The sequence below is a fragment of the Eptatretus burgeri genome, chromosome 1 (genome assembly GCF_056783735.1).
Source record: "Eptatretus burgeri isolate ZD-2024b chromosome 1, Ebu_testis_v1, whole genome shotgun sequence".
NCBI lineage: Eukaryota > Metazoa > Chordata > Myxini > Myxiniformes > Myxinidae > Eptatretus > Eptatretus burgeri.
The window spans coordinates 3070341-3097840 of NC_140961.1; the positions used below are offsets into that span (position 1 = coordinate 3070341).

General features: G+C 46.9%; 1 protein-coding gene across 1 annotated transcript in view; it reads right to left on the reverse strand.

Moving 5' to 3' along the window:
• The window catches only part of LOC147033787 (uncharacterized), a 174615-nt gene that overhangs the window by 63331 nt on the left and 83784 nt on the right, over positions 1-27500 (reverse strand). The window contains exon 5 of the mRNA XM_085882746.1: positions 23015-23086. Within this exon, the coding sequence (XP_085738872.1) occupies positions 23015-23086 (72 nt within the window). The remainder of the gene's footprint in view (positions 1-23014; positions 23087-27500) is intronic.

Consider the following 27500-nt stretch of genomic DNA (forward strand, 5'->3'; position numbering starts at 1 on the left):
GGGTCCCTCCATCGCCGGGTACCGGCAATATCGTTGCATGTGTCCTCTTCGCCCGCACCGGAAACAACTCCCCATAAAAGGCCCCCGTGAGTATCGGTGAAATGTCTCTTCCGGTTCCGGACCCCCTCGGCCATAATCAAATTGCTCTATCGGCTGGGCTGGACCCCGCCGCTTTGGCACACCAACTACCGAATTACCCCTTATCAAACTTGACAGTTTCTGGCAAATTTCCTGAAACATTTGGGTAATGCCAATTTCTCCCAGCCCCTCTCCTTGATCCTGGATCTCCGCCTCTCGGACCGTCACTGATGGCCTCTCGGGCACCCGACCCGGCCGCCTCCACGAGGCCAGCCTGGCTGCGCACTCAGCCGCTCGGTGAACGGGGGGTGGATCCTGTAGCTCCACTAGTGCTCGGACCTCAGGGTCCGGAAGAGCAGCTAAAAATTTCTCAAGTGCCAATCTGTCCCACGCCTCCACTGTAAGGTCCCGATACACGATCCTGACTGATTGGTAAATGTCCTGTGCCAGCTCCTGCACTGTCTCACCCGGCTTTAATCTGTGGTGCTGGAGCTGAGCCCGCACCAGATCACAGTTTGCCGCGAACCCAAACCGACGGCTCAACGCCTCGCAAATGTGGGAGCTGGTCAACATCCCCTCCGCGATCACGTTTAACACGTCTGCGGCTGGTCCCCGCAACGTTGCCACCAAATTCCCTGTACGTTCCTGCTCATTCCACCCGTTTAGTCGGGAAATGCACTCAAATTGCGTCAGAAAAGCTTCAACGCTCCCTGACCCATCGAAATTTACCAGGGGGATCACTTTTACGGTGGCCAGCTTCTCAGTTTCTCCCTTGTCCGAATCCAGCCCAGGGATCAAACACCCTTGTGGCTGCGTATCCAATTTCGGAGCCCACTGTTGTACTGTACTGGGTTGGGAGATGCTTAGCAGGCAGACACGAAGCGGAGGAACAGTCGAGCCGGGCTGTGTTGCACGAGTGCGAGCCAGGGCGTACTGTGCCCGCGGCTCTCCTTTATTCCGTACGCGGTACACTCACGAGCCGGCCGACTCCAGTATTACTACCACGCCTCAGACGGCGTGCACACCTCATATCCCTCGCCGAACCCCACGGCCACTCCTCCAACCATCACGCCCATCATGCATCATCATCATGCCCCTCCCCGCGGGCATGACTACACCACACTCCTCCCTCCTAAAAGTATGATTATTAAATGATCAGTATTATAAGAAGCATGCAGAACACGAAGGATTTCGTATAATAATCATGGAAATAAAATGAAAATAACAAAGTATAATAGCACATCACATCATATAATGCGTGGAAGCGAGCTACTGGAGAAGCACAGCAGCACGACTCAGCAAACCCGCCCCCAGGCAGACCTGAAACAGATAAACCTTTCGAGGCCGGACCCCGCTGTCTGGAACCCGCGGCGCCACCGCCAGACCCAACCGACCTTGGTGGGGCGCTGAACAGCACCCTTTGCCGGAAGCAACAAATACTCCCCAACCTTCATGCACCATAATCAGTTAAGATTCCACCGCATGGCCAAAACGGCCTTGAGCGCACCCAGAGAGCCACGCCCCAGGCGCCAGGCACGTCTGACCTCGCTGAAAGCAGAGGTGGGGGTAACGCCGACCAGCGCACGAGTCCCGGCCCCGAGTCGATCTCCGAGACCCACACGGCAGTTAGACAGTAGTAATTCCATTTAAACCCCACTTCAACCATAAGCTCGTTATAAATCAATAGGAATAACATTCGAAGCATCGTAAATTCATTTTTCCGTACAGCGCGCTTTTTTGATAAAATCCCAGCACATGACAAAGCAATTACCTGCGGCCTGGAGCAACTGGAGGCTAACAAACCTTCTTTATTCGCCCCCACATCACATTGACCATAATCCAACTCCCATTGACTGATCTCCGCCACATACACTTTTACATGAGAACTGCTGGCATTTATTTCAACAACGTTAAACTGCATCACTAGAGCAAGGAAAAACACATATGCCATGAACAACAACCCACAACCCACATCACGAGTCCGCTTCTTGGTTGTCGACTTGATGCTGCGACTCGCGACTCCCTTTAACGCCACGGGCCCACCGCCACCTGTTGAAGCTGCCTGAACCACACCGATGCGCATTGCCTCACGAACCTTGCCACAGCGCGGGAACTCATCGCGAACGAAGCGCGGGAACTCATCGCGAAAGCTGATATGGCTCTCGCCGCTCCTGGAGCGCACCTCATCGCCGCAGGCAGCAACGAACGGTGGCTCCCGCTGCATCGACGCGGCCCCCGCCGCCAGCGCCTCGCCCTCGGTATTCGACGAAGGTCTCGAAGAGAGCACTGGCACATCTGGAGGCACGAACCGGAACCCGTTCCGACCCAAAAGGGTCCGGCTCGCCGAGCCCGGCTCCTGCTCCGGCTCGCCGGCATCATCATGCCCCGGCTGCAGGCTGATCTCCAGGTCACTGGGGTCCTGCTGCGGTGCCCCATCGCTCCCGGTGCGCTCGTGCTGCGGTGCCCCTTCGCTCCCGGTGCGCTCGTGCTGCGGTGCCCCTTCGCTCCCGGTGCGACCGTGCTGCGGTGCGCGCTCTCGTCCCGCACCGCTAGGCGTGCGAGCACCCTGCGGCACTTGAGCCATCGCGCGGACTTGCGCGGTCACCGGTGTCTGCTCGATAGATGAAACAGTCGCGATCGCCGAGTCGAATGTGATGTCGGTCAATGGCTGCTCGCAGACAATGTCAATGGCTGCTCGCAGACCAGAAATAAAATGATCTCTGAACCGTGCTGGATGCTCCTCTGCCGTGAATTTGCACGGCACAGCCGAATGCGATGCGCGGCCAGCACGAGTGGACTCAACTCGACACCCGATCCGTGCCTCGCTCACTTCCCCCCTGCCACTGATCTTGTCATTTCCGGATCAATCGCAAGCAGGGTTCGACGCAGGACGGAAGGATCGCCTCGCACACCGCCATCTATGACCGTAACAATGGGCGATGACCCTCGGCCCACACACCGCAGACGACCTCGAGAGCCCAGACCGCCGTCCGAGTGACTGCATTGCCACGCTCGCCCACGACCCGCGCCGCAGACCGTGCGCATGGCCGTGCGTGCCTGGCCTATCGCGATGACCCCTAGACCATCTGCTGTGTCCCGACCATCGAGACCTCGGATATTCTCCAGAGCTTGCGCGACGTCCAACGCCGCGTTCGAGCCGAAACGCGTATCCTCGACAAAACGAACAAGAAAATGAACCAAATGAACGAACGTTGCCCACTCGACGTGGCCGAAGTAGATTCCGACGAAGGCGGGCACGCGTACGTTTGCCATGCACCGACCCTTTGCCATGTTCGCGCCGGCGAGACCTTTGGCTCCGTAGCCTGGAACCGCACGGGTCATTTGCCGCCCTTACACACGTCGATCCGCCGATCCTCGTCGCCACTGTACTGTACTGGGTTGGGAGATGCTTAGCAGGCAGACACGAAGCGGAGGAACAGTCGAGCCGGGCTGTGTTGCACGAGTGCGAGCCAGGGCGTACTGTGCCCGCGGCTCTCCTTTATTCCGTACGCGGTACACTCACGAGCCGGCCGACTCCAGTATTACTACCACGCCTCAGACGGCGTGCACACCTCATATCCCTCGCCGAACCCCACGGCCACTCCTCCAACCATCACGCCCATCATGCATCATCATCATGCCCCTCCCCGCGGGCATGACTACACCACACTGTGGCCAAAGATGTTTTGTGGTGAGGGTCTCATGGGTCAATTTTGCCTCCTGTTCCAAACGTTGAATGGACCGATTCACCTCTTCCCGCAGGATCTTCTGGGCCCGCACAACCTCCTCCAAGGCTCCGTCGCGAGTTTGTAGCTGCTCCTCAACCAACCCGGACACTCTACTTACAAAAGACGGCTCTACCAGGCCCTTATCCAAGACTTCATCTTGGCTCATAATTTTATCTTGTTCGTCCAAACGAGCCTCCAATCCTTTTACCTCCTCCGCCAAATTCATCCCTTGCTTCCTCAGCTCTCCCCACTCTTCAACTTGCAGCTGCATACGAGCATCCACACAGGCACGATGACGTTCCAGGCTTTCATCCACTTTATCAACCCGAATGTTCGTTGCATCAATTTTATCTACCAATTTTTTCCGTATATTTTCCCCCTCCAATGTAATTTCTACCTTTGTTTCCTCCAATCTATCCTCGAATTTACTTTGTATTTCTCCCAATTTAACATCCACACACTCCTGCATCTCAGTTTTCATTTTCTCCATCTTTTCCCCTAATTCATCCCTCATTAAATCAATCCGTGCACCCAACTGTACCCCCATTACCCCCAATCGATCCGCCATCTCTGCCCTCTGTGCCGTCATTTCTGCCCTCTGTGTCACGAATTGATTTTCCATTTGTGCCGTCATTTCTGCCCTCTGTGCCGTCATTTCTGCCCTCTGTGTCACGAATTGATTTTCCATTTGTGCTGTCATTTCTGCCCTCTGTGTCACGAATTGATTTGCCATTTGTACCATCATGTCCCCTATTAAACGTTCCAACAGTGTCTGGATCGTCATCGCACCGGTTTCCGGCACTGCCGGCCCCGTTACGGGCAATGAAGCACGGTCCACGCTCGGAATGGGGGAGGTTCCAACCCTACCCCCGTCTCTCCCCTCTTCCCCCGACTCGCTGCCAGACACGTGGCCTTCCTCCTCAAACATCTGCACATCTGCCATGGTGCAGAAGTCCCGTTTGCCGCCAATTAATTTAAATTTGAAAAATCCCGCCAAAATTTTCCCGCGCTCGCGCACTTTTCTGTAATAATTTTATATTCCAATTCGTGGCGAGATTTTAATCTTGGTATATTCTCCCGATACCAAATATAATTTAGAGGGGTTCGAACATCCAACACCCTGACACCAATGTGACGTCCACGGGACTTGAACAGTCCCGCCAACGTAGAATGAGCCGAAACGATGGAGGCGATTTATTTTTATATAACCCAAAGACGGCGGTTCTAATCGCCCTACCGCAAACGGGGCGAGGAAGGTGGCACGAGTCACTTTTCACTGAGTTGATGATGTTTATTCTTTTTTTACCACTGACCAGAAATAACAAGACTCGGCAAGAAGAGGGATCCGGGGCGATTCGACGGGATGGTGTGGGATCGGGCGTGGGGAAAAACACAGACAATTCCAATTAATATACAGTTCTCAATCCCTCTAAGGCGCCAAGCAGACACACACACACACACACACACACACACACACACACACACACACACACACACACACACACACACACACACACACACACACACACACACACACACACAACGTAGCTATCTCTGGTGGTCAAGCTGGACCGTGGTGTGGACGCAACTGTCCCTGGTTCGACGCCGGACGAGCCGGCCTTGCTCTCGCCAGGGGGGGGGGGGCAGGAGAAACCGCGGTGCTGTCGACCTCCTGGTCCTGGCCCTAGTCCGCCCACAGCTGCCAGGGAACCAGCTCCCGTGCCAAGCCGCGAGCAGGAGAGGGAGGCGGGTCCGCCCGCTGCCCGACCCCGTACTCCGAGTCAGCAGGACCCCAGAGCCAACCGAGGCGAGGCACGAGGTTCGGCAAGGCTCCCAGGCACGATCAAGAGCACGATCCACTCAGCACAGCAACCAGGACGCTCTCTGCCGGCACAGGTTCCACACCAAAAAACACGAGCGTTCTGGTTGTAATCTTCTTCTTCTTCCTTTTCGACCCCGAACAGAACCTTTTTATCCTTCTGCCCTCGTCACCTCCAATCGAGCCGTTTATTGGCCCACTGCCGTCGCCTTCTGCCAATCGTGATCACGGGGCGGAGCCATCCGCTGCTCTGTCCTGTGACGTCACGGCCAGTCTTCAGAGAATACCAAAAGGGGTTTACGCAGACACACTTACCCTATCCCGTGTCCCTATCTAATTACGTGACATTTATCATTTCCCCCTTGAAGAAATGAACATTTACTAGACAACTTATCACCACTGAATTACTACTTATTACATCGAGATCCTGGTAAACTCGAACAGCATGGCATACCTAATTAAACATCCTAATTACCCTTTGAATGCATACCCCCAACTCAAACGTAACACTATATATATTTTTACATATAGTTGCGAATTCGCGCCCGCCGGCGTGCGATTGGCCACGTGACTCGAATCGTGGCACGTCGCCCACCGGACGGACAATTCTGTCGTGACCCTCTCGGACTAACACCGGGAGCTAGTCACGGGTGGGCCTTTCGGCCTCACCACGACCGTGCCAATCGGCCACCCGCGTGGGATAGGGTTGTTCGCCAAACTCGACCTTCCTCAGTACCCACGCGGATGGTAAACCGGGCGATCGCACCTCGCCGCAGGTCGACTCTGGACACGGGCCGCTTAAGCGGTCTGTTCCGTACTATCAGGATAACCGAGCGGTGTTATTGTCGGCTTCGACGGTTCCGATTACTCATCGGGCGTATTAAGCCCACGACGAACCCGTTACGTGAAGCAAGATGGAGATTCAACAAAGGGAAGGATGCAGCAAAATGGGGAACAAGTTCACACAAGCACTTTATTCACACAGACACAGGCACAAAGCACACATATACAGCCAAACAGAATCAGAAATGCACATAAAGCATATGCAAGAAGAAAACAATAAAAGCAACGACGACGCAGAGCAACAACAGACTACGCGAACACACGGCAACACTTATACAGTTTTACTTCACAAGACACAGCGCCACAAGTTCCATACAAAAAACCCCGAAAAGAAATAGAAGTGGTCACTTCCCTGTGCACGCACAGAGTCCTTCTCCGTGCCCTCAGCTCCCGCTCCTCCGGCGTTGTCGGCGAGCTCGTGCTTCGCGCCGGCACGTGTCGCCGTTCGACGCCACGGACCGGGGTTTTGGGGAATCAACGGGGTTTTCAGCGCTCTCTCGGTGCGGACGGGGGGGGGGGGAAGAAATCGTCGACACTCAGGGTCGAGAGAGAGAGGAAATGGCGGACGCTCCGTCCCACCAGCGGGGTCTCGGGACCACACCGACTACGGCGAACCCTTGAACAGGAGCGCTCTCTCTCTCTCTCTCTCTCTCTCTCTCTCTCTCTCTCTCTCTCTCTCTCTCTCTCTCTCTCTCTCTCTCTCTCTCTCTCTCTCTCTCTCTCTCTCTCTCTCTCTCTCTCTCTCTCTCTCTCTCTCTCTCTCTCTCTCTCTCTTCACACTGTCGTTTGTCCAAAAGGTCCAAGGCTCATCAGGATCAAGGGCTCCGCAGGGATCAACAGGCCGGCAGGAACAACAACAACCCCTTCGCAGAGCCATCCCTTTTTATATCGCGGGGCTCCGCCCCGTTCTTTGCTCCACCCCCCTTCGAGGCGCTTCGAGAAAGGTCTCGAAGAGGGGCGTTCCTCCTCCCTGGCCGCGTCACACCGCGCATCCACCAATCAGGCGCCAGCTGCCCCCACTCCGCTTCTCCCTCACACCAAGCGCGGAGAAGAATGGCACGAAAAACAGGCGGGAAAAGCCCACTGAGCGTCCTTGTTGGTTTTTGTTTGAAATAAAAGATAGAAAAAGAAAAACGACTGACTCAAAGCGTCGCAGCCTGAATGAATCACATTAATTCCCTCTAAACAACGGGTTTGGGGCGAACTACACATGTACTTAAGAGATACCTCACCTACGGGACCTGAATGGGGGTTTGCGAATTTCCACAGCCGTAACAATATATATATATATATATATATATATATATATATATATATATATATATATATATATATATATATATATATATATATATATATATATATATATATATATATATATATATATCTTCTTCTTCTTCTTCTTTCGGCTGCTCCCGTTAGGGGTCGCCACAGCGGATCATCCGTATGATCCGCATAGTGATTTGGCACATGTTTTACGCCGGATGGCCTTCCTGACGCAACCCTGGTCGCCTCTTATGACACAGGTGTATATATATATATATATATATATATATATATATATATATATATATATATATATATATATATATATATATATATATATATATATATATATATATACATATACATACAGGGTGAGTCAGAAGTAGTGCCCGATTTCTGTCAGTTGATTGTTTGCCATTTGTATTACAGTGTACAAGAAGGTAGAAATAAATGAATGACATGTTTATCTAACCATTTATTCAAGAAAAGATTATTACGGAACTGTACCAAGCTGTTTTACTTGCAATTTTCAAAGTGCCCTCCCTCGTGATCGATGCACAATTGCAGCCGAGCAGGCACAGAGCGGCACACACGTCTGCAGAGTTCGATATCAATTTCCTCAAACTTTGCAGTGATTTGAGCCTTCAATTCCTGAATGGTACGAGGCTTTTCACGATAAACATGGTCTTTCATGAGCCCCCAAAGAAAGAAATCTGGAGGTGTAAGGTCTGGGGAAAATGCCGGCCACTCGATCGGACTGTGGCGTCCGATCCACTTTCTGGGAACGTTTTCATCAAGCCACTGATGAACATAACGTCCATAATGAGGTAGAGCTCCATCATGCTGGAAATAACAGTCCTGATCTTGTATCCTGGGCCAAAAGAAGGTTTGCAGCATATCCAGGTAAATTTCTGCAGTGACAGATCCCTCAAATAAAAAGGGTCCAATTATCCCGAATGGAGATATGGCTGCCCAAACTGTCACTCCAGGTTAATTTACCTCCTTCTCAACTGTCATTCTTGGGTTATTCGCAGCCCAGTATACACAATTGTGTCTGTTAATTGTGCCATTAAGCTTAAAACATGCCTCATCTGACCACCAGATGTTGTCTTGCATTGTGTCCTCTTCATGAAGTTTAGCTAAGAACTCCACAAAATTGAAGACAGCGGTCGTCATCTCCATCATGAAGGGCATGCAGTCAGCATGGAATGTAAGGTTTCCATTTATTCTGGTGAAGGATACGGATAACACTTGATTGGCTCACTTCCAACTCTGCAGATAAACGGCGAGTTGACTTTTGCGGACTTTGTTCCAGTCTTCTGATGGCTTCTTCAGCCTGAGCTACATTCGTTGCCGTTTTCGGACGACCAGACTTCTTTGCAGTGGTTACCGACCCTGTTGCTTCAAATTTCTCGACAATCAATTGTATGTTTCTTGCCTGAGGTGGGTTAATATCGAATTCCTGTGCCAAATGGCGTGCCGCCATCATTGGTTGTTCATCACATTTGTAGTAATGTTTCACTGCCACAATGCGTTGATTCATGGTAATTCATGGTTCAATTTGATGCAAATTCAGTAACTTTCAAAACTCGCAGCAATAACCTGCAAAACAAAATCAAAAATAAATAAATTACGAAAATTAATAATCTGCAAGACAATTATTAACAACATGACTTCCGAGAAAGAATCTGACAGCCGAAAAAACAGAAATTGGGCGCTACTTTTGACTCACCCTGTATGTATATGTATATATATATATATATATATATATATATATATATATATATATATATATATATATATATATATACATACAAATGTATATGCATACATACACACACGGATATTACAACATAATATCTCAAAAAGTTGTGAACAAGTTATGACAAAACTTGGTGGATGAGTTGGGTAATTGACAAGACGACGATTCGATTTTGGTTCAGGTCAGGATGCAGCAGCCAAGAAAGCAGGAACTGCTTTGGGACGTCACTGTAAATCCAAAAATTACCCCGTGTGGGGGTGACGGTCATCTCTATAACACCACAAGTACTCAATGTTCAGTTCAGGTAACCGCAAAACAGTCCAAACTTACCGTTTAGATTGAAATAGTTCACAGAGATACACTCGGATAATACTACTAATGACATAATTAATAAATATGTATTGTTTATTTCATACCCAGATTAACACATCAGAATCACCAGTAAGTGCAATACGTGGTTTTCCGGTCCGTCCATTCTCTGGGGGCATTTCACTTCCGGTTGTAGAAAAAAAAACGAAAAATAGGCTTAGCTCTCGGAGATTATGATAATCCTGTAGATTATTCTTCACTGATTATAATGCAACTTTCAGAATGAAAATTGGTCAAGTATTTATAGAGATATTGAGGTTTGAAAAATTGTTAGAGCAAGCTATAACAATTTTCTTCAAATAAAATTCAAATTTAAAACTTCAATATCTCACGTAATACTTGACCAATTTCGATTCTGAAAGTTGCATTAGAATCAGTGAAGAATAATCTACAGGAATATCATAATCTCCGAGAGCTAAACCCATTTTTTCGGTTTTTTTTCTACAACCGGAAGTGAAATGTCCCAAGAGAGTGGACGGACCGGAAAACCACGTATTGCACTTTATGAATGGTGGGGTATAACCAACCATATGTAGGTTGGTTTATACCCAATCATCATATGTGTTATCTCTTAGTGAGTACATGAATGGTGGAGTTAGTTAGTTTCTATTGTTTTATTTATTCTATATATTTTATATTTTTTCAATAGTTTCTATTAGTTTTTTGTACATGTCGCAAGAGTTCTTGGAATTCTGGATATCATTACATATGGCTATTTTTAGCTACAAGTCAGCTGGACCTAGAAGATTTTTTAGGGTCGCCAGGAACCCTGGTGATCTGATTAGTGTTCTGAAAAGTCGAGACTATTCCCTTTCTAATGACGTATCATACAAGGGAATCGTCATACCACTTATGTGTCAATAGAGCTCCAATATAGGCAGTTTTCCATTAGGCACTTCTTGTTATGTACCTCTGTTATTGTGCATACTGCCATATTAAAGTATAGGATGTCGAGGTCGAGAAAATAACTCTCGGCAGAGGTTTTGTTTATGGAATGAAAATATTTTCATGCTCGGCTGCAACGGTGAATGAAAAAGGAAGCGCAAGCATTATGGCCTATCGTTATAAGTTATATCGAGGGGGGATTTTCCAACTATCTTAAGTTCCAAGCATCTGCAAAATCCAAAACCAAAAACTGAAACTGTGACTGTGACAATTTCATATCAAATGATATATTGTTGTGGTTGAGGAAATTCGCAAACCACCATTCAGGTCCCGTAGGTGAGATATCTCTGTAAGTACATGTGTAGTTAGCCCCAAACCCGTTGTTTAGGCGGAGTAAATGTGATTCATTCGGGCTGCGACCCTTTAAGATAGCCGTTTTTCTGTTCCATCTTTATTTTGAACCAACCACGTCTCAACCGCCATCACACAACAACCACCAACCGCAATGCCGCTTCACAACAACAACAACAACGCCAACAGCCACGACCTTGACCTTGACCTTCACAACTCGCTCCCGCAAACATCGCATCACCACCATTCCAAGCGTCACCGTGGCCATGGACCACCACTTTAAACCCTCCACCACCTTCGCATCTCCTTCTGCGGCCATTCCCGCAACACTTGTGAACGCCGAGCGTCAGGCTGTCCTGGCCTCGTGCGGGGCGCGCGCCGAGCCGCGGGTGCAAAAAGCAGCCTTTCCGAGAAGTCGGATCAGGAATGATACACGCCCACTTCTGATCCGTCCAATCAGGAAGCGCGGGGCGATTTGGCCCCGCCTCCAGGCGTGTCGGAGTAGAATTGATATATGCAAATTCGAGGATCAGGGGAGATTCACGCCCCTTTTTCTCCGTCCAATGGGCGAGTGTGGCTCCACCCCCGAGCTCGTTCTGATCCAGAAATTTGCATATGGGTTCTCCTGCCGTACTATAAAGCGCCGAGCGCGGGGCGAAGTGTGGCAGCGGGAGAGTTTTTCGGTCAAGGGAGTTGGAGAAGAGTCAAGGCGAGTTGGAGAAGTGTGGCAGCAGCAGTCAAGACGGGTCTGGAGGAGAGTCAGTCTGTCGGGGTTCGGAGTCTGTCGGGGAGCTGCAGAGAGAGGAAGCCGGGAGCGCGGTCGAGGTCACAGTGGAGTCGCTCGTCGCGGGACCCAAGCAAGCCAGCTATCCTCTTTCCCCAGAGCATCAACAATTCCCCCCCTTTTCCCCCCCGCGCTGAGATAGTGCGAAAAGGGGGCCCCGTTCCCAACTCATTCCAAGCAGTGCCAACGAAACCCGCGGAGGAGCGCGGAGTCGGGGCACCGCCGCCACATTTGCGGCTCATCACAAGACGGGTAGGCTCCACCCGGTCTCGCGCCCACAGGCCCCGTCTGTCCCCTTGTCGTTGAGGGTGGCCCTTTTCCTTTGCTTTTGAGTATATGTGTTGTCGGCGCCGTCTGTAAAGTAAAACTGTGTAAGTGTTGCCGTGTGCTCACGTAGTCGGTAGTAAATCTGAATTGTTGTGTTTCTTTTGTTGCAATTGCTTTTGGTGCATAATTGTTGTAATTGTATATGTGTGCTTTCCGTGTGCCGCGGAATAAATGTGCCTCGTGTTGAACTGTTTTTCCCGTTTCACTTCGTCTTTTCTTTAATTGAATCTCCATCTTACTTCGCGTAAAGGGTTGGTAGTGGGCTTAATACACCCGATAATTAATCGGAACCGTCGAGGTCGACGATATAACACCGCTCGGTTATCCCGATAGTACGGAACGGGTCGCTTCAGTGGCCCGTGTCTGGAGTCGACCTGCGGCGAGGTGCGATCGCCCGGTCTACCCTCCGTGTGGGTACTTAGGTAGGTCGAATTTGGCGAACAACCCTATTCCACGCGGGGGGCCGATTGGCACGATCGTGGTGAGGCCGAAAGGCCCACCCGTGACTAGTTCCCGGCGTTAGTCCGAGAGGGTCATATATATATATATATATATATATATATATATATATATATATATATATATATATATATATATATATATATATATATATGTATATTGTTACGGTGCCGGTGGTCGGCCACCAACCGACCGCTCTGACGGAGCCGCAAGTTGAGTCGGCCCGACCGATCGCCCGGAATATAGATTGCCGCCCGGATAAGTCCGAGTCGACGGGTCCTTGTACAAGAACCGAAATACGCCAATGGGCAGACCACGTGGGGTAGGGTCGATTGCCAATCTTCAATGGACCTAAATACCCATGTGATCCAACTACCGGGGTATTCCACTCTCAACGGAACTCGTATGGAACAAACCGCTGAGGCGAGCCTGTCCCGTGCGCGATTCCGAGCGGCTTAATCGCCGAGAACCATCGGTCCAAATGTCCCCCTTTTACGGCAAACCAACGGCTTTCTAACTCCCAACACACGAAATGCTCAGTCAATGAAAGTAATCGATGCGACGAGCTGAAAACATTTAACAATTGGGGTATTTATTAATAATAATGGAGAACTAGGGAAGCACGTAAGAGCAGAACTATTCAGACTATACGAAATGCAATGCAAAGATTTACATCACACAAAGCACTTAACAATTTCCTACTTATTAGACGGGCCCACGGACAGACGTTCGCGCGCGCGCGCGCACACACACACACACACACACACACACACACACACACACACACACACACACACACACACACACACACACACCCAATAAATGGTGGCTGAGGCCTTTAATAATGAGCTCCAGCTCGGAGGACAGGTGAGCTGAAACCCAGGACCTATCTCGAACCTCTCCGCCTCGTGTGGTCTTCAAGTTGTTCGGACCCGGCTCCAGCGAGAGCGAGCTCGATCCAATCGCCATGAGCCGCGATCCTTCCCGAGCTCCCGCGAATCCTCCCGCGATGGTGAGATGAGGCGCCGATCCTTCCCGTCGATGCATCGCTTCCCCGAGGAACCACCTCCAAGAAGAGGTCGATGAGTCGCACCAAGCCGGGAACCAAACGGAGAACAAAGAGCTCCACGAACCAAGAAGAAGAAGAAGCCAACATTCGCAGCTCGAGCCGAGCAACCGGCTCAACTTTCTTCCAGACAAAGCAGCTCGAAACAAAAAGCTCTCCCGAGCCAAGCAGGACCCGACGGCCTGCTGAACAACTACTCAGCAGAAGCAAAAAGTTTCCGAAAGCCTCAACCCTAACCCAAGCCAAACAGGACCGATGGCCTGCTGAACGACCACTCCCCCACTCCCAACATGAACAAAGAAGGGATCTCCTCTTTATCCTTCTCCGCACCCTTCCCCGCGCCCGGCGTGACTCATGCCCTCGTGATCCATCCCCCGCTCAACCAAGGGTGGGGGGGAGTTGTTGATGTCATGAATCATGGGGCGGAAGGGCTCTTCTTCCTCTTCGTAGAAGAGGGGGAGGGACGTCTCCATTGCTCGCTCCCTTACTATTAAATTGGATCCGCAGTGCATCTTATCGATTTCTAAACATTTAAACAATGGAAGGTGAGCTATCTAGGGAACAAGCACTTATCGACATAGCTGACTTAAGGAACCTGTATGTTGTGTGCAATCGAATTCCAAATTCGTAACAATATATATGTTTACACACACACACACACACACACACACACACACACACACACACACACACACACACACACACACACACACACACACACACACACACACACACACACACACACACACACACACACCACCACCACCAGTCGCTTCGCTAATGGTAATATAAAAGAGGGGAGGGAGAAAAAGAGGGAGGAAGAGGGAGTGAGAAAAAGAGGGAGTGAAGAGGTGAAGAGGGAAGGAGAGAGGAGAGAGGGGGAGCAAGGAGGAGTGGGGGAAGGGAAGACAGTGTGAGGTGAGAGGAAGGGAAGGCAGACATGCGGTGGAGCGCAAATTACGATTCATACTGTTTCATCAAAATTATTCTGCATAAAATACCAGTGAATATGGAAATAAAATGATGTCTGAAATCCATTTTCTACCAATCATACTATAAACACGGCCCGGAGACACACAACACCCGGACAAATCCAAAGACAAACTCCCGTCCAGACATAAATACTGCACGGATGCTTCTGGAGCGAAGCTGTCTGGAAGACAAACACCGTAGAGAGGGAGAGGGAGAGGGAGACGGAGACGGAGACGGAGACGGAGACGGAGAGGGAGAGGGAGACGGAGAGGGAGAGGGAGAGGGAGAGGGAGAGGGAGAGGGAGAGGGAGAGGGAGAGGGAGAGGGAGAGGGAGAGGGAGAGGGAGAGGGAGAGGGAGTGGGAGTGGGAGTGGGAGCGAGAGAGAGAGAGAGAGAGAGAGAGAGAGAGAGAGAGAGAGAGAGAGATAGAGGATGCATGAGGAGGGGAGGGTACTGCACTGTATTATGAGGGGGTAGAGCAAGGATGGGAGGGAGGGGAAGAGAGGGGAGAGAGGGGAGAGGGGGAGAGAGGTGGAGAGAGGTGGAGAGAGGTGGAGAGAGGTGGAGAGAGGTGGAGAGAGGTGGAGAGAGGTGGAGAGAGGTGGAGAGAGGTGGAGAGAGGTGGAGAGAGGTGGAGAGAGGTGGAGAGAGGTGGAGAGAGGTGGAGAGAGGTGGAGAGAGGTGGAGAGAGGGACAGAGGTCGAGAGAGGGAGAGAGAGGGAGAGAGACAGAGAGGGGGTAGGGGAGCTAGCAGAAAGAACATGTTATGACGAACGAACGAACGAACGCATGCACGCACGCACGCACGCACGATCCAAAAGGTCCTGAGTTCAAGCCCCGTTGGGCCACTGAATTAATACACCAGGGGGTTGACTCAGCCTGTCATCCTTCCGAGGTCGGCGAAATGAGTACCAGTGTACTGGGCCGGTGTATACCCCGGTTAAAATAGGTGTACCATATCCCTGTGTCGTAAGAGGCGACCAGGGTTTTGTCAGGAAGGGCATCCGGCGTAAAACATGTGCCAAATCACTATGCGGATCATACGGATGATCAGCTGTGGCGACCCCTAACGGGAGCAGCCGAAAGAAGAAGATATATGTGTGTATATATATATATATATATATATATATATATATATATATATATATATATATATATATATATATATATATATATATATATATATATATACACACACACACATACATACATACATATATGTAAAACATAGGTCTCCAAGCATTTATATTGGGTTATATACACGTTTCAGCAATCTGCCCGCAAAGGTGCTGCCTCCAATTGTCTTCTTCAGGTGTGTTGAACCAAAGAGCATTGCAGTTTATTTGAAATTTGAGGGAAAAAGGAGCATGAGCTTTATAAGGACAATGTCGTCTATCTGATGCTGTCAGCAAAACAGAAGCTACATGAATACTTCAAATAAACAAGACCAAAAACACAACCAAAGAAACAGCAGAATTTGTATTTCAACCTCCATTCCAAACCCAACTCGACACCTTTTTCTGGAGACGTGGTGTTTGGGAGAGGATGGAGTTTCCCTTACAGGAAGAGATGATTGACATCCCAAATAATACAACGGTGTCTGTCTGTCCTTTGATTGGTGGCTCCACCCAGCATATAATTGGGGACTACAAATATTTTTTAAAATCTGATTCCTAAGATTAATGCTCAAACAACGTGGGGTTTGTTTGTACACGCGGCATTCTTCAAGAACAGACTATTCAATTCCATTTTGCAGTTGACCCGTCACTGTAATCATGTTGTGGAAATAGATTTGTCTGCCGGTTAAAGTGATGAGAAAACAGGCACGTGTAACAACTTAATTGGAGGAATCATCGATTGGAAAACCTTTCCCAGCTGTGATTGAACCACAGCACGTGTAACATCACAAACACCTCTTCAAGGTCTGATGTCAGCTCTGGGAGAAGTGTGGTGCTTTATTAATCTCACCACGAAGGGGATGCAAGGCTATTGCAACGCCCTTGTCTCTGTCTCCGTGTCTGTATATTTTCACTTTAAAAATGGTTTTCTCTGCAACCGCTTGTTCGATCGATGCAAAACTATAAAAAAAATAGGAGGGACTCGCCATGGAGAATATTTTATTGCTAACATTGACATCAGAGGTCACATGGTATGTAAGTCATATTGGATTAAAGGAAGAAAAATTGGACATAATTTTCTCCAAAACTTAACAAACAAAAAAAACAACAATTGAAACTTCGCATATGTTATCAACTCCCCATGGGGTACGTTGGATGATAACGTTGATATCATCGGTGAAGTGGTATTCCAGCCATAATTGATTGAATTAAAGTTCTTATCGGGAAAATCTGAAACTTCATATATCTGATCTACGACCTGATGCAGGTGAAGAATTACATTTTTGACATTCATAACCCATGCCAAGAAACTGTGACATAACAGGGTGCGTGGATGATACGGGTATATGGGCCATAATAGCAGTGGGCAATAATAGTAGCGTGTTCACTGTTCAGTTAATGATGGTATTTTTGTTCAGAACGAATGGGTGAGGCGAGACATTGCTCTCCACGAGTGCTGTTCCAGTTGTTTTAGCTTCTCTCTGATTACGCGGTCTTTGTTTTATATTATCAAATAATAACAAGTCATCATGTGTTCTTTAAAATGATACGACAACCAATGAAATGTTCAGAGGCATTGCGCTGTTATGTATTATTCATAGTATTATTGAAACGTGCATTTCATACTTCAATTTTAACTCTACTTTTCATCCTAATTATTGAATATTTGCAAACATGCAAAACACCTCCCCAAAATTCAGTGATAGGGGCCACAGATAAGCTTGACAGGGGCTCCTCCTTCTGACTCCCTATCTATTATCTTTATTTCCCTCTTCCTCATAGTCTGCAGCCGCTGATAATGCAATAAATTTGTTTGGGGGACGTTGTCACAAGAGGATCAAGTAAACCTAAAAATGGCATCCCGGGCAGCATTCATTGGGGTTCCACAATAGCATTGCTTACATGGAGACCACCATGTTGAGCGGTGCCGAGCACTGCATTCTGTTGGAATGATAGCTTGAGCGCTTTGAATCAAGAAAGACACTTGCTAACGGAACACACCCCTGGTGTCAGTGCCAGCAGGAGGCTGTGCATCATAAAGCACCTCACAATTGAACGGGATGATAAACCAACTCCTTCAACCTCTAGTTTGAACCTGTGCCCTGAGAATTTTTTTTTTTTTGCAAATCCTCTGTACTGGATGAACATAAGATTGACCCAACAAACAAATTCACCAGACAGGTCATGGAACGGACTGGCATTTGATAGGATGGGATGGCCATAGAACAACACCAACAACACCACCACCACCACCACCAAGGATCTATTTTGATGAACAGAATAAAAAGAGACTAATGACAACAACTAGACAACAACAACAACGGTACCAGAGCCTGGTACAGTTCACCAGAAGACCTGGGTTCGATTCCTGGTCTGGGCGTGTATTTTTCCCACATATTCATATTAAGTTTGTGTCCCTGTTCATTTACAAATGGATGACTCCATCTTTGCTCTTTACATCTTCAGGTTCCTTCTTGGTCTTCCATTTCATTAAGTGACGAGTGTGGTGGTTGTTTCACATGCAGCCTGTGGCTGCTGGTTGCATCATTTTTTTTCTGGAAGTACAGCTGTGCCGCTGATGCAGTGTCCCTGGTACCATTAAACTGGTACTCATTTTGCTGACCTCGGAAGGATAACAGACTGAGTCAACCCAGCTGATGTTATGTCAATAGCACGACAAGGGCTCAAACGCAAGACCCTAAGATCTTAAGACAGCCACCGTAACTGTTAAGCCAACACTAGGCTTATGAGTGTGGTGGTGAGACAGGAAACAGGATAGACAGACACTGTAGTGATATTAATAGAGAGAGGGCCTGGAGGTGTTAATTGCCCTTTGTATTATGTGAAGTCGTCGACATGAAACAAGCGAACTCCCTCATCAATCTGTTTATAGTGCAGAAGCTGCTGCCCAGAGAGCACAGACATTCTCAGATAGCACAGAGTGTAACCTGATGTCAAGGAGCGTACGAAGAAGACCACACCACATGCTATCCACTATTTTAGGCAATAACTTGTAACTTTTTCATGGTTCCAGTGATAACTTGCCTACTCGTCGCAAAAGGACACAGTGGGATCTTTTACGTTCACCAACTAATGCTCGCACATGGTATACCCAGCTTAAAGTCCATCTGAAGGATGGTACATACATTGATGGCTCACCTTGCATGTGAAACCCCAGGATTATTGCTTATATCTGGGTTGGGATCTGAACCAAGGTTATCTGGTTTTCATAAATCAATATGAACAAAAAAGATCGGTAATTATTCAGCTCAACATTAAATCAATTGTTGTTCCAGCCATCTTCATTTTCATGAATATAATGTCAAAACAGCTGAATATTGATTAAAACAAATAAGCAATAATGTAACATGGTACTGTAAGTATGCCGTAAGTTAGATAAAATGTAATATGGATAATATTGTTGTCATCGTGCGGTTCGTTCGAGTTACCTGGTACGAGTCTGGTGAGTTGCCTCAATATGACCTAAACGGGCAAACAGTTTGAAGACCCTCAATCGGATCACATGTCCACTCGTCGCATTACCGTCCTGGTTGGGGTCTCCGAGCTCGCTGAGGGCTACGCTAATTAGCACCACACGTCTTGTCCTAATTAGGCCAAGTGAGCCGGAAACATGCGACTGTGTGGGTGTGCAGCTTTTAATAGCCGCAGGAAAGTCGACCCTCAACAGGTTTTCCCAATCACCAAATGAGTGACCACGCCAACACAAATTCACCCCGAGACCAGGTATATTTAACTTTCAGAATGAACAAAGGGCGGGAAACACAGGAAGCAATGCACAATTAATAATCAACAATAACACCCCCTTAACCCCCACCGATATGTGCCTTCGAACCAACAACAAATGGGAATCCATAAATACATAAGTCCTGAGGGCCCGACAAGGGTAGAAGTAGAAAGAGACCAGGGTGCTTGAGCAGTGAGAGAAGGAACGCTATTAAGGAGAAGCAGAAGGCATTTATTAGGTTTAAAACAACAGGACTGGAGTTAGATTTATATCAATATCGGAGTAAACAGAGGCAAGTGAAGAAAATAACTCGGCAAGCCAAAAGAGAGTATGAGAAGGACATGGTTAAGGATATTAAACATAATAGCAAGGCTTTCTTTAAGTATATCAGAGAAAAAGAACAGGTTAGGACCAATGTGGACCCATTGAGGAATAGCACCGGGAGAGTGGTTCGTGATGAAAGTGAGATGGCAGGCTTATTAAACAGGTATTTTCCTTCAACTTTTACACAAGAACAGTCAGGAGAATTGCCAATAGCTGAGATTATCTATCAAGGAGATGAGGAAGGGATTTCCAGATCCAGGTTGGATTGGAGGAAGTAAAGGAACAGCTAGGTAATCTAAGAGTTGATAAGGCTCCGGGTCCAGATAATATGCACCTGAGGGTATTGATGGAGGTGGGTGAGCAGGTAAGTGAGATGTTAATGGATATTTTAAACAGTTCCCTGGAGTCAGGACAGGTACTGGAGGATTGGCGAATAATAAATGTAACAGCATTATTTAAGAAAGGTTCCAGAGAAGAATTAGGAAACTATAGACCTGTCAGTTTGACTTAATTTGTGGGGAAGGTGTTGGAGACATAAATTAAGGACCAGATGAGGAACCATTTAAACAAATACAAACTAATTAAAGGTCGTCAGCATGGGTTTACCAAAGGTGATTCCTGTCAAACAAATCTTTTAGAGTTCTATGTAGCAGTGTCTGATTGGGTGGATGAGAGAAAGGCAGTGGACATAGTATATCTAGACTTTAATAAGGTATTTGATAAGGTACCACATTGGAGGTTGTTAGCCAAAGAGGGCTTGTGGAGTGGCTGGTCAGGTAGATAATTGGATTACAAACTGGCTTAGTGATGGGAAGCAAAGAGTGGCTGTGAGTGGGAGGATGTCTTGCTGGGAGGATGTAAGTAGTGGGGTACCTCAGGGATCAGTACTCGGACCATCACTATTCATTATTTACATCACCGATTTGGATAATGGGGTGAAGAGTAAGCTTTCCAAATTTGCAGATGACACAAAGCTTGGAGGTAAGGTGGCTAGCAGAGGGGGTGGTGATCAGATTCAGGAAAGTATTGATACTTGCATAGATTGGGCAAAAGATTGGCAGATGGAATTTAACCTGAGCAAGTGTAAGGTGTTGGTGATGGGAAAGAACAATGAAAAGAGATTAAAGGATGTAAGGGGTAATTTTGGAGCGTGTCACACCGGAGAAGGATCTGAGGGTGGTCATAGATATAGGAGGTAAGCAGGTAAAGCAAATAGGGTTTTAGGTTGAATTTGGAGGGGGATCATTTATAAATCAAAAGACGTGGTGTTAACATCGTATAGGAATTTAGTGAGGGCCACATCTAGAATATTGTGTGCAGTTTTGGTCACCACAACTCAGGAAGGACGTAGATGCCACAGAGAGGGTTCAGTGGAGGGCTACTAGATTGATTCTGGGCCTAGCTCGACTCAGCTATGAGGAGTGGCTGAAGGAGACAGAGTTTTATATACTCGAAAGGAGGCGGTTATGAGGAGACATGATAGAGATGTTTAAGATAATGAGAGGTAGTGATAAAATAAGTGAAGATGAATTATTCAGCAGAGTAGACAGGGGGGCCATAGCCTGAGAGTAAAGAAGAGGAGAGTTAAGATGGTAGTAAGGAGGGGACTTTCACTCAGAGAGTAGTTAATGCATGGAATGACCTCCCTGGAAAGGTAGTGGCAGCAGAAACAGCAGATAAGTTTAAATTAGAATTAGATAGGTACCTGGAAGTTATGGAGAGAGAGGGGTGTGGGGATGTTCAGGTTAAGGAAGCTTTAAAGAAGCTTGAGCATTGATGGCTGATTGTGTGCATGTGTACAGAATGTTGGTGGGGGTCTCATCAATCAATGAGTGTTATGTGGTTGGTGTTGTGTGTTTTTTTACCCATGATCGTCTACGCCCTTGCCCCCTCCCTGGGAAAGAAAAAAAAATACAAAAACTACAACCAACCAACCACACACACACACACACACACACACACACACACACACACACACACACACACACACACACACACACACACACACACACACACACACACACACGCACTCTTAATTAAAAAACCCAACATTTTGCATTTTCACATTTTGATGTGGTGTTGATAAATTGGTGCGGCGTTGATGTGGCGCAGTCATGATGGGCTGAATCGCCTCCACCTGTGTCTGATTTACTTGTGTGTTCCTTTTGACTCACAAAGACTTTGTTGAAAAATCTCTTTAATAAATGCAAAAAGCACTCCGCTTGCTCCATCCCTCTGTTTCAAGTGCATTTTCTGTTTTAGCCACATCTGACATCTCACCATTCAGGAAGAAAGATCATTCACCAAGAGGGAAACGTAACTTCGGTTAACTTTGTAGAGTGTGTTTACATAGAATAAGTTGTTGACAAATGCATACTGAACTAGAATGCAATTGTTGCATCACTGTCGAGGCACAGGTGTTGCCGCTGATGCAGTGCCCCTGTACATTCTGGCAGGAACTTGTAGTAAATTGTTTAGGGTGCTGGTGATAACTCAACGACACTTCGCGAAAGACACTGCTGGATATTTTATGTCCACCAACTCATCGTCGTTTATATGCAGCTTGTGGTTACGAATTTGCATATAAAGTTATTGCAGGGGTGCAGCAGTGCCGCTTTTGCAGTGCCCCTGTAGGTGAGAGCAGAAATTTGAAATGTGTTCAGGGTGCTGGCGATAGCTCGCCTTCTCTTCGCTAAGGACACCGTGGGATCCTCATTATCCACCAAATGATGCTGGCAGATGGGATGACCAGTTTAGCATCCATCTGAGGGATGGCACACGCATTGATGAATCACCCTGTGTGAAACACCAGGATGACGGTGCACAGTTGGGTCTGGATTTGAACCCAAGCTAGACAGCTCAGAGATGAGTGATCGAAGAAGTAAATAAGTTGCTTGAAAATGTGGGTCACTGTCCTCAAAATTCTAAAGCACTATCTGGATACTTATCCTTCGACAAATAGGGGGTTCATGCAGCTTTGTGCACCATCAATCATACAAAATGAATGAAGGAAACAAAGTTGTTAAACTCAAATTGAGCAAACAAAATAGTACATATTGTCTCATAGAAGAAAGGAACAATATTACCTGAAATTAGATTCAATGAGGATGCACTTTACCTGAAAAGAAGTGAATTTGGTCTTGGCAATAGCCTTTTCATAAGACGGTGTTGTGTCCTCATTGTCACCCATCTGAGTCACAATAAACAGAGAGACCATTGAAAACAGCATCCATGTAATACTGTAAAGCAATTGGTGCATTTCAAAAAGAAATGCCAATGCTGTAATTTGAAACAAAATTACACAAGCAACTTTGGAGCAAGGGGAGGTCATTCGGCCCATCATGCCTGTGCTGTACTCACCCCAGTATCCATTACCTGTCCACACACAAGCTACCGACATGTCCTGCCAATATTCCAATACCCCTCTATCTCCAATGCACCTCGGTACCATTTGACAAAGTTCCTTGTTTGGAAGTTTGGATTTGGAACCCTCTTGGATTTTACTTCAAAATTACAGCATTGGAATTTCTTTGCTATCATCACCGAATGTCATTTTATAGCTGCCTATCCAATTTCCATTTAAACTAATCCACCCGCTCCACTGCCACTGCCTTTCCAAGGAGATCATTCCATGCATTAACCACTCTCCACCAAAAGACCCCCACCTTAAAGCTGTCATAAGTCTCATCTTCTTTACCCTCAAGTTTGGGCCCCCCTGGTCCTAACACTGTCCATTCGACTGAAAAACTCCACTTCACCTATCTTGTCCTTGATCATCTTAAACATCTCCATTAGAACCAATAATAATCATCTCCTTTCTAATGTATAAAGCCCTGTCTCCTTCAAACGTTCCTCATCGGCTAGTCTTCTAGCCCTGAAATCATTTGAGTCGCTCGATGCTGTCCCCTTTCTGTGGCAGCTCCTCAGATTACAGTGGCCTGTAAAAGTATTCCCCCCTCCCAACAATGTGACATTTAGATGAATTATGAATTATGTAGAAAGAATTTTCCAAATGAACTTTTTTTTATTCATAACTAAAGTGATTAAAACTAAACACTGTTCCAGTTGAAGGAGGTTACATGTCAGGAATACCTGTAAAAACATCTACAAATCAAAATTCACTGGTTGTACAAGTATTCAGCCCCCTCGGTGAGAACCTGGTGAAAGCACCATTTAGAGCAATGACTGTGATGAGTCTTTGTGGGTAGGTCTCCACCAGCTCTGCACAGCGAGATGGTGAAATCTTTGTCCATTCTTCACGTGAAAATTGCTCGAGTTCTGCCAAGTTTGATGGGGATCGTCGATGGACTGCAATCTTCAAGTCTCGCCATAAATATTCAATTTGGTTCAAGGTCAGGACTTTGACTGGGCAACTCAAGAACATTTATTTTATTCGTATTCAGCCACTCCAGTGTGGCTTGATCTTTGTGCTTCGGATCATTGTCCTGCTAAAATGTGAATCTCCTGCCCAGTTTCAGATCCATGGCTGACTCAAATAGGTTTTCATCAAGGATTCACCTGTACTCTGCACCATCCATTGTCCCTTCTATCCTGACAAGCTTTCCAGTCCCTGCTGATGAAAAGCTGCCCCAAAACATGGGCAAGGCCAGCTCTGTGAGGGGAACGGGATATTGTTGATTGATGAACACGGACCCCCGTCTTGGACATAGAGCCTTGCAGATCTTTCAAAGTCATTGTTGGATTTAAAGTAACATTCCAAACTAGTTCCCTGCTTTCCCGGCTGCTGAGTTTAGATGGGCGTCCTGATCTGGGTAGAGTTTGGTAGAGTCTGGGTGGTATGATACGTCGTCCACTTCTCAATTATGGATTTCACCGCACTCAAAGGGATAATGAGTGACTTTGAAATCTTCTTATAAACCTCTCCTGAATGGTGATTCTCCACCACTTTATGGCTGACTTCTTTGGGAAGCTTCTTCGTCTTCATGTTTGCCTTGTTCGTTGACCAAGTGAGTTTCACCTTTAAATTCCTAAGATACTGGGAGGGAGGGGGGGTTGGGGGGGAGTTTAATTTTAAATTTAAACCACTGATTACAAACAGTTGAAAATTACACTTATTTTGTAACCTTTCAAACACATAATTTACTCCTGAAGTGATTTAGAGTTAATTAGGTGAAGGGTTTGATTAGTTATGTAATTGGGAATCATCTGATTCTATCTGTTGATCTAACTTATTCACATTTTATCTGCATTATTAGCTTTATCACTTTGGAGTAGTTTGTGAAGAGTCCATATTTCAAGTTTGATTTGAAAGCATCATGAAATAAGCTCAGGTAGCATCAAAATGTGAAAACCTTGGAGAGGGGTGGGGGTTAATACTTTTGCAAGCCCTGATATCCTCAGTTCCTCAATGCTTAGATATATCTAAATGGTAGTTCCTGTCTCTATGTGTCCTTCCTCAGATGTGGTCACCAAAATTGTACGCAATATTCTCAATGAGGCCCTCACTAAATTCTTGTTCAGTATTAACACAAACTCTTTCGATATATAATTTATCCCCCCACAAATACAACTTAAAACCCTGTTTGCTTTTTTTTATACCAAGTTGAAGCTTGTATAAGAGCTAATACACAGAAACATATAACCAGGCAGGAGACAAGAGGATTTTCCAGGGAATTGGACAGATCATTGACGAAAGACAGAAAAAGCACAGGGCCAAGAGCATTGCCTTGAGGAACTCCAGCCTGGACGGAAGGAGGAGATGAGAGAATTCCATGAAGAGCCACGTGTTGACTGCGACAGGAGAGGAAGTCTGCGAGCCATGAGTGGAAATTGCCTTGCAATTCCATAAGGAGAGTTTGGTGAGCAGTGCGGGATGCCAGACCATATCGAAAGCTCGCAATATGTCTCTGATCTCATGTTTGGCATTTAGGATCTTCATCCATTGTTGGGAAAGCAGAAGTAGCATTTCCAGGGTCGAGTGACCTGGTCTAAATCCAAATTGATGATCGGAAATCAAGCCATTGGAGAAGAGGAAGAATTTGATGTCAGAAACGATGATGGATTCCATGACCTTGCTGATGATTGTGAGCAGGCCGATTGGTCTGTAGTTGCAGGGATCTGTTTTTGACCATTTCTTAAGCAGAGCAGTAACGTTTGCTGGAAACCAAGCAGATGGCGGATGTACCAATATCTTGATGTACCTATATATTTACCTATATCTATGTGACACTGTGCTGTCTGCCTACACCTCCCTCCCCCCCCCCCCCCAGTATCTATTACCACCCCTATATCCCTCTCCTGTGTGACATGCTCCATGATTGCCCCTTGCATCATGTAATCTCTATTTTTATTATTCTTATCCATCCCCAACACATTACATTTGTGCAGGTTAAATTCCATCTGCCTATGTTTTGCCGATTGTATTAATGTATCTTGACTTTCCTGAATCTGATCACCACCACACCCCCCCCCCACCACCTCCCCTATCTGCCATCTACCTTACCTCCAAGCTTAGAGTCATCTGCAAATTTAGAAAGCTGAAACTTCACCCCACAATCCAAACTGTTGATATAAATTATGACTCATAATGTTCCTAGTGCTAATCAATGAGGTAACCCACTACTTACATCCTCCCAGCAAGACATTGTTCCACTCACAGCCACTCTTTGCTTCCCATCACTAATCCACTTCCCAACCCAGTTACAGGGACGGATCCAGGATTTTTTGAAAGTAATTGGGATCCAGAAATCAGGAGAATGGATGGGTACATACTTTGCCAGAAATTACAAGCATGAAACCACAAAGCATATGGTTTGGGATCCACTTACTGAAGTACTCCTGAAACTGGGATTTTAGATGCTCTCGGGTACACTCTAAGCATCCACTGAATACATTAGCTACATGTTGTGAGGGAAAGGAATCATTAGTTTCCATTGTAAGATTAATTTTATGTCTTTTTATTATTAACTAGCATATTAGACCCGTCGCTTCGTTGACGGGAATACCAATCTTTGCATAATTGCTGACGATTAATGTGTGCATTTCTGTGCTGGCCGGCAGCACGACACTGTCTTTGAGAGTGGTGCTCCTCAATGTCATCTTTTCTTGCAGAGGCGTGACACTGCCGGTCTTGGTAAAGTAGTTGAGAGTGGTGCTCTGCAGTTTCTCTTTCCCTATCAGTGGCCTGACGCTGCTGTTGCTGTTCAACTCATTGAGAGCAGTGCTCCTCGGTCCCCTCATCTCCGCGTGCTCTCTGTTCCCTCATCTCAAGCACTCCTTCCAATTTGGACTTTCCGTTTCCTCGGCATAGTTGTAATGGCTAATATATGGGGCAAGAACAAAAAAAGGATTCCTGGGAGATCCTGCCTTCTGTGCGAGGATAAACAACGCTGCAAGTTGGCATTTCAAGTTTTGCTCATGTACCCATACACAAACCTTCCTGATCATTATTTTTTATCATAAACCTTCCTGTGAGTTCCCTGAACCCACCGCCGTTGGTTTCATCGAAATATGTTGAACCGTTCAAGTTATAGGACGAAAAACAAACAAAGACAGACACGGCTCCTTTTATAATACAGATTTTGACATGATCGAGTTGGAACCTGCAGCTTCGTCAACTTAAAGACACACCAAATACTCAACAG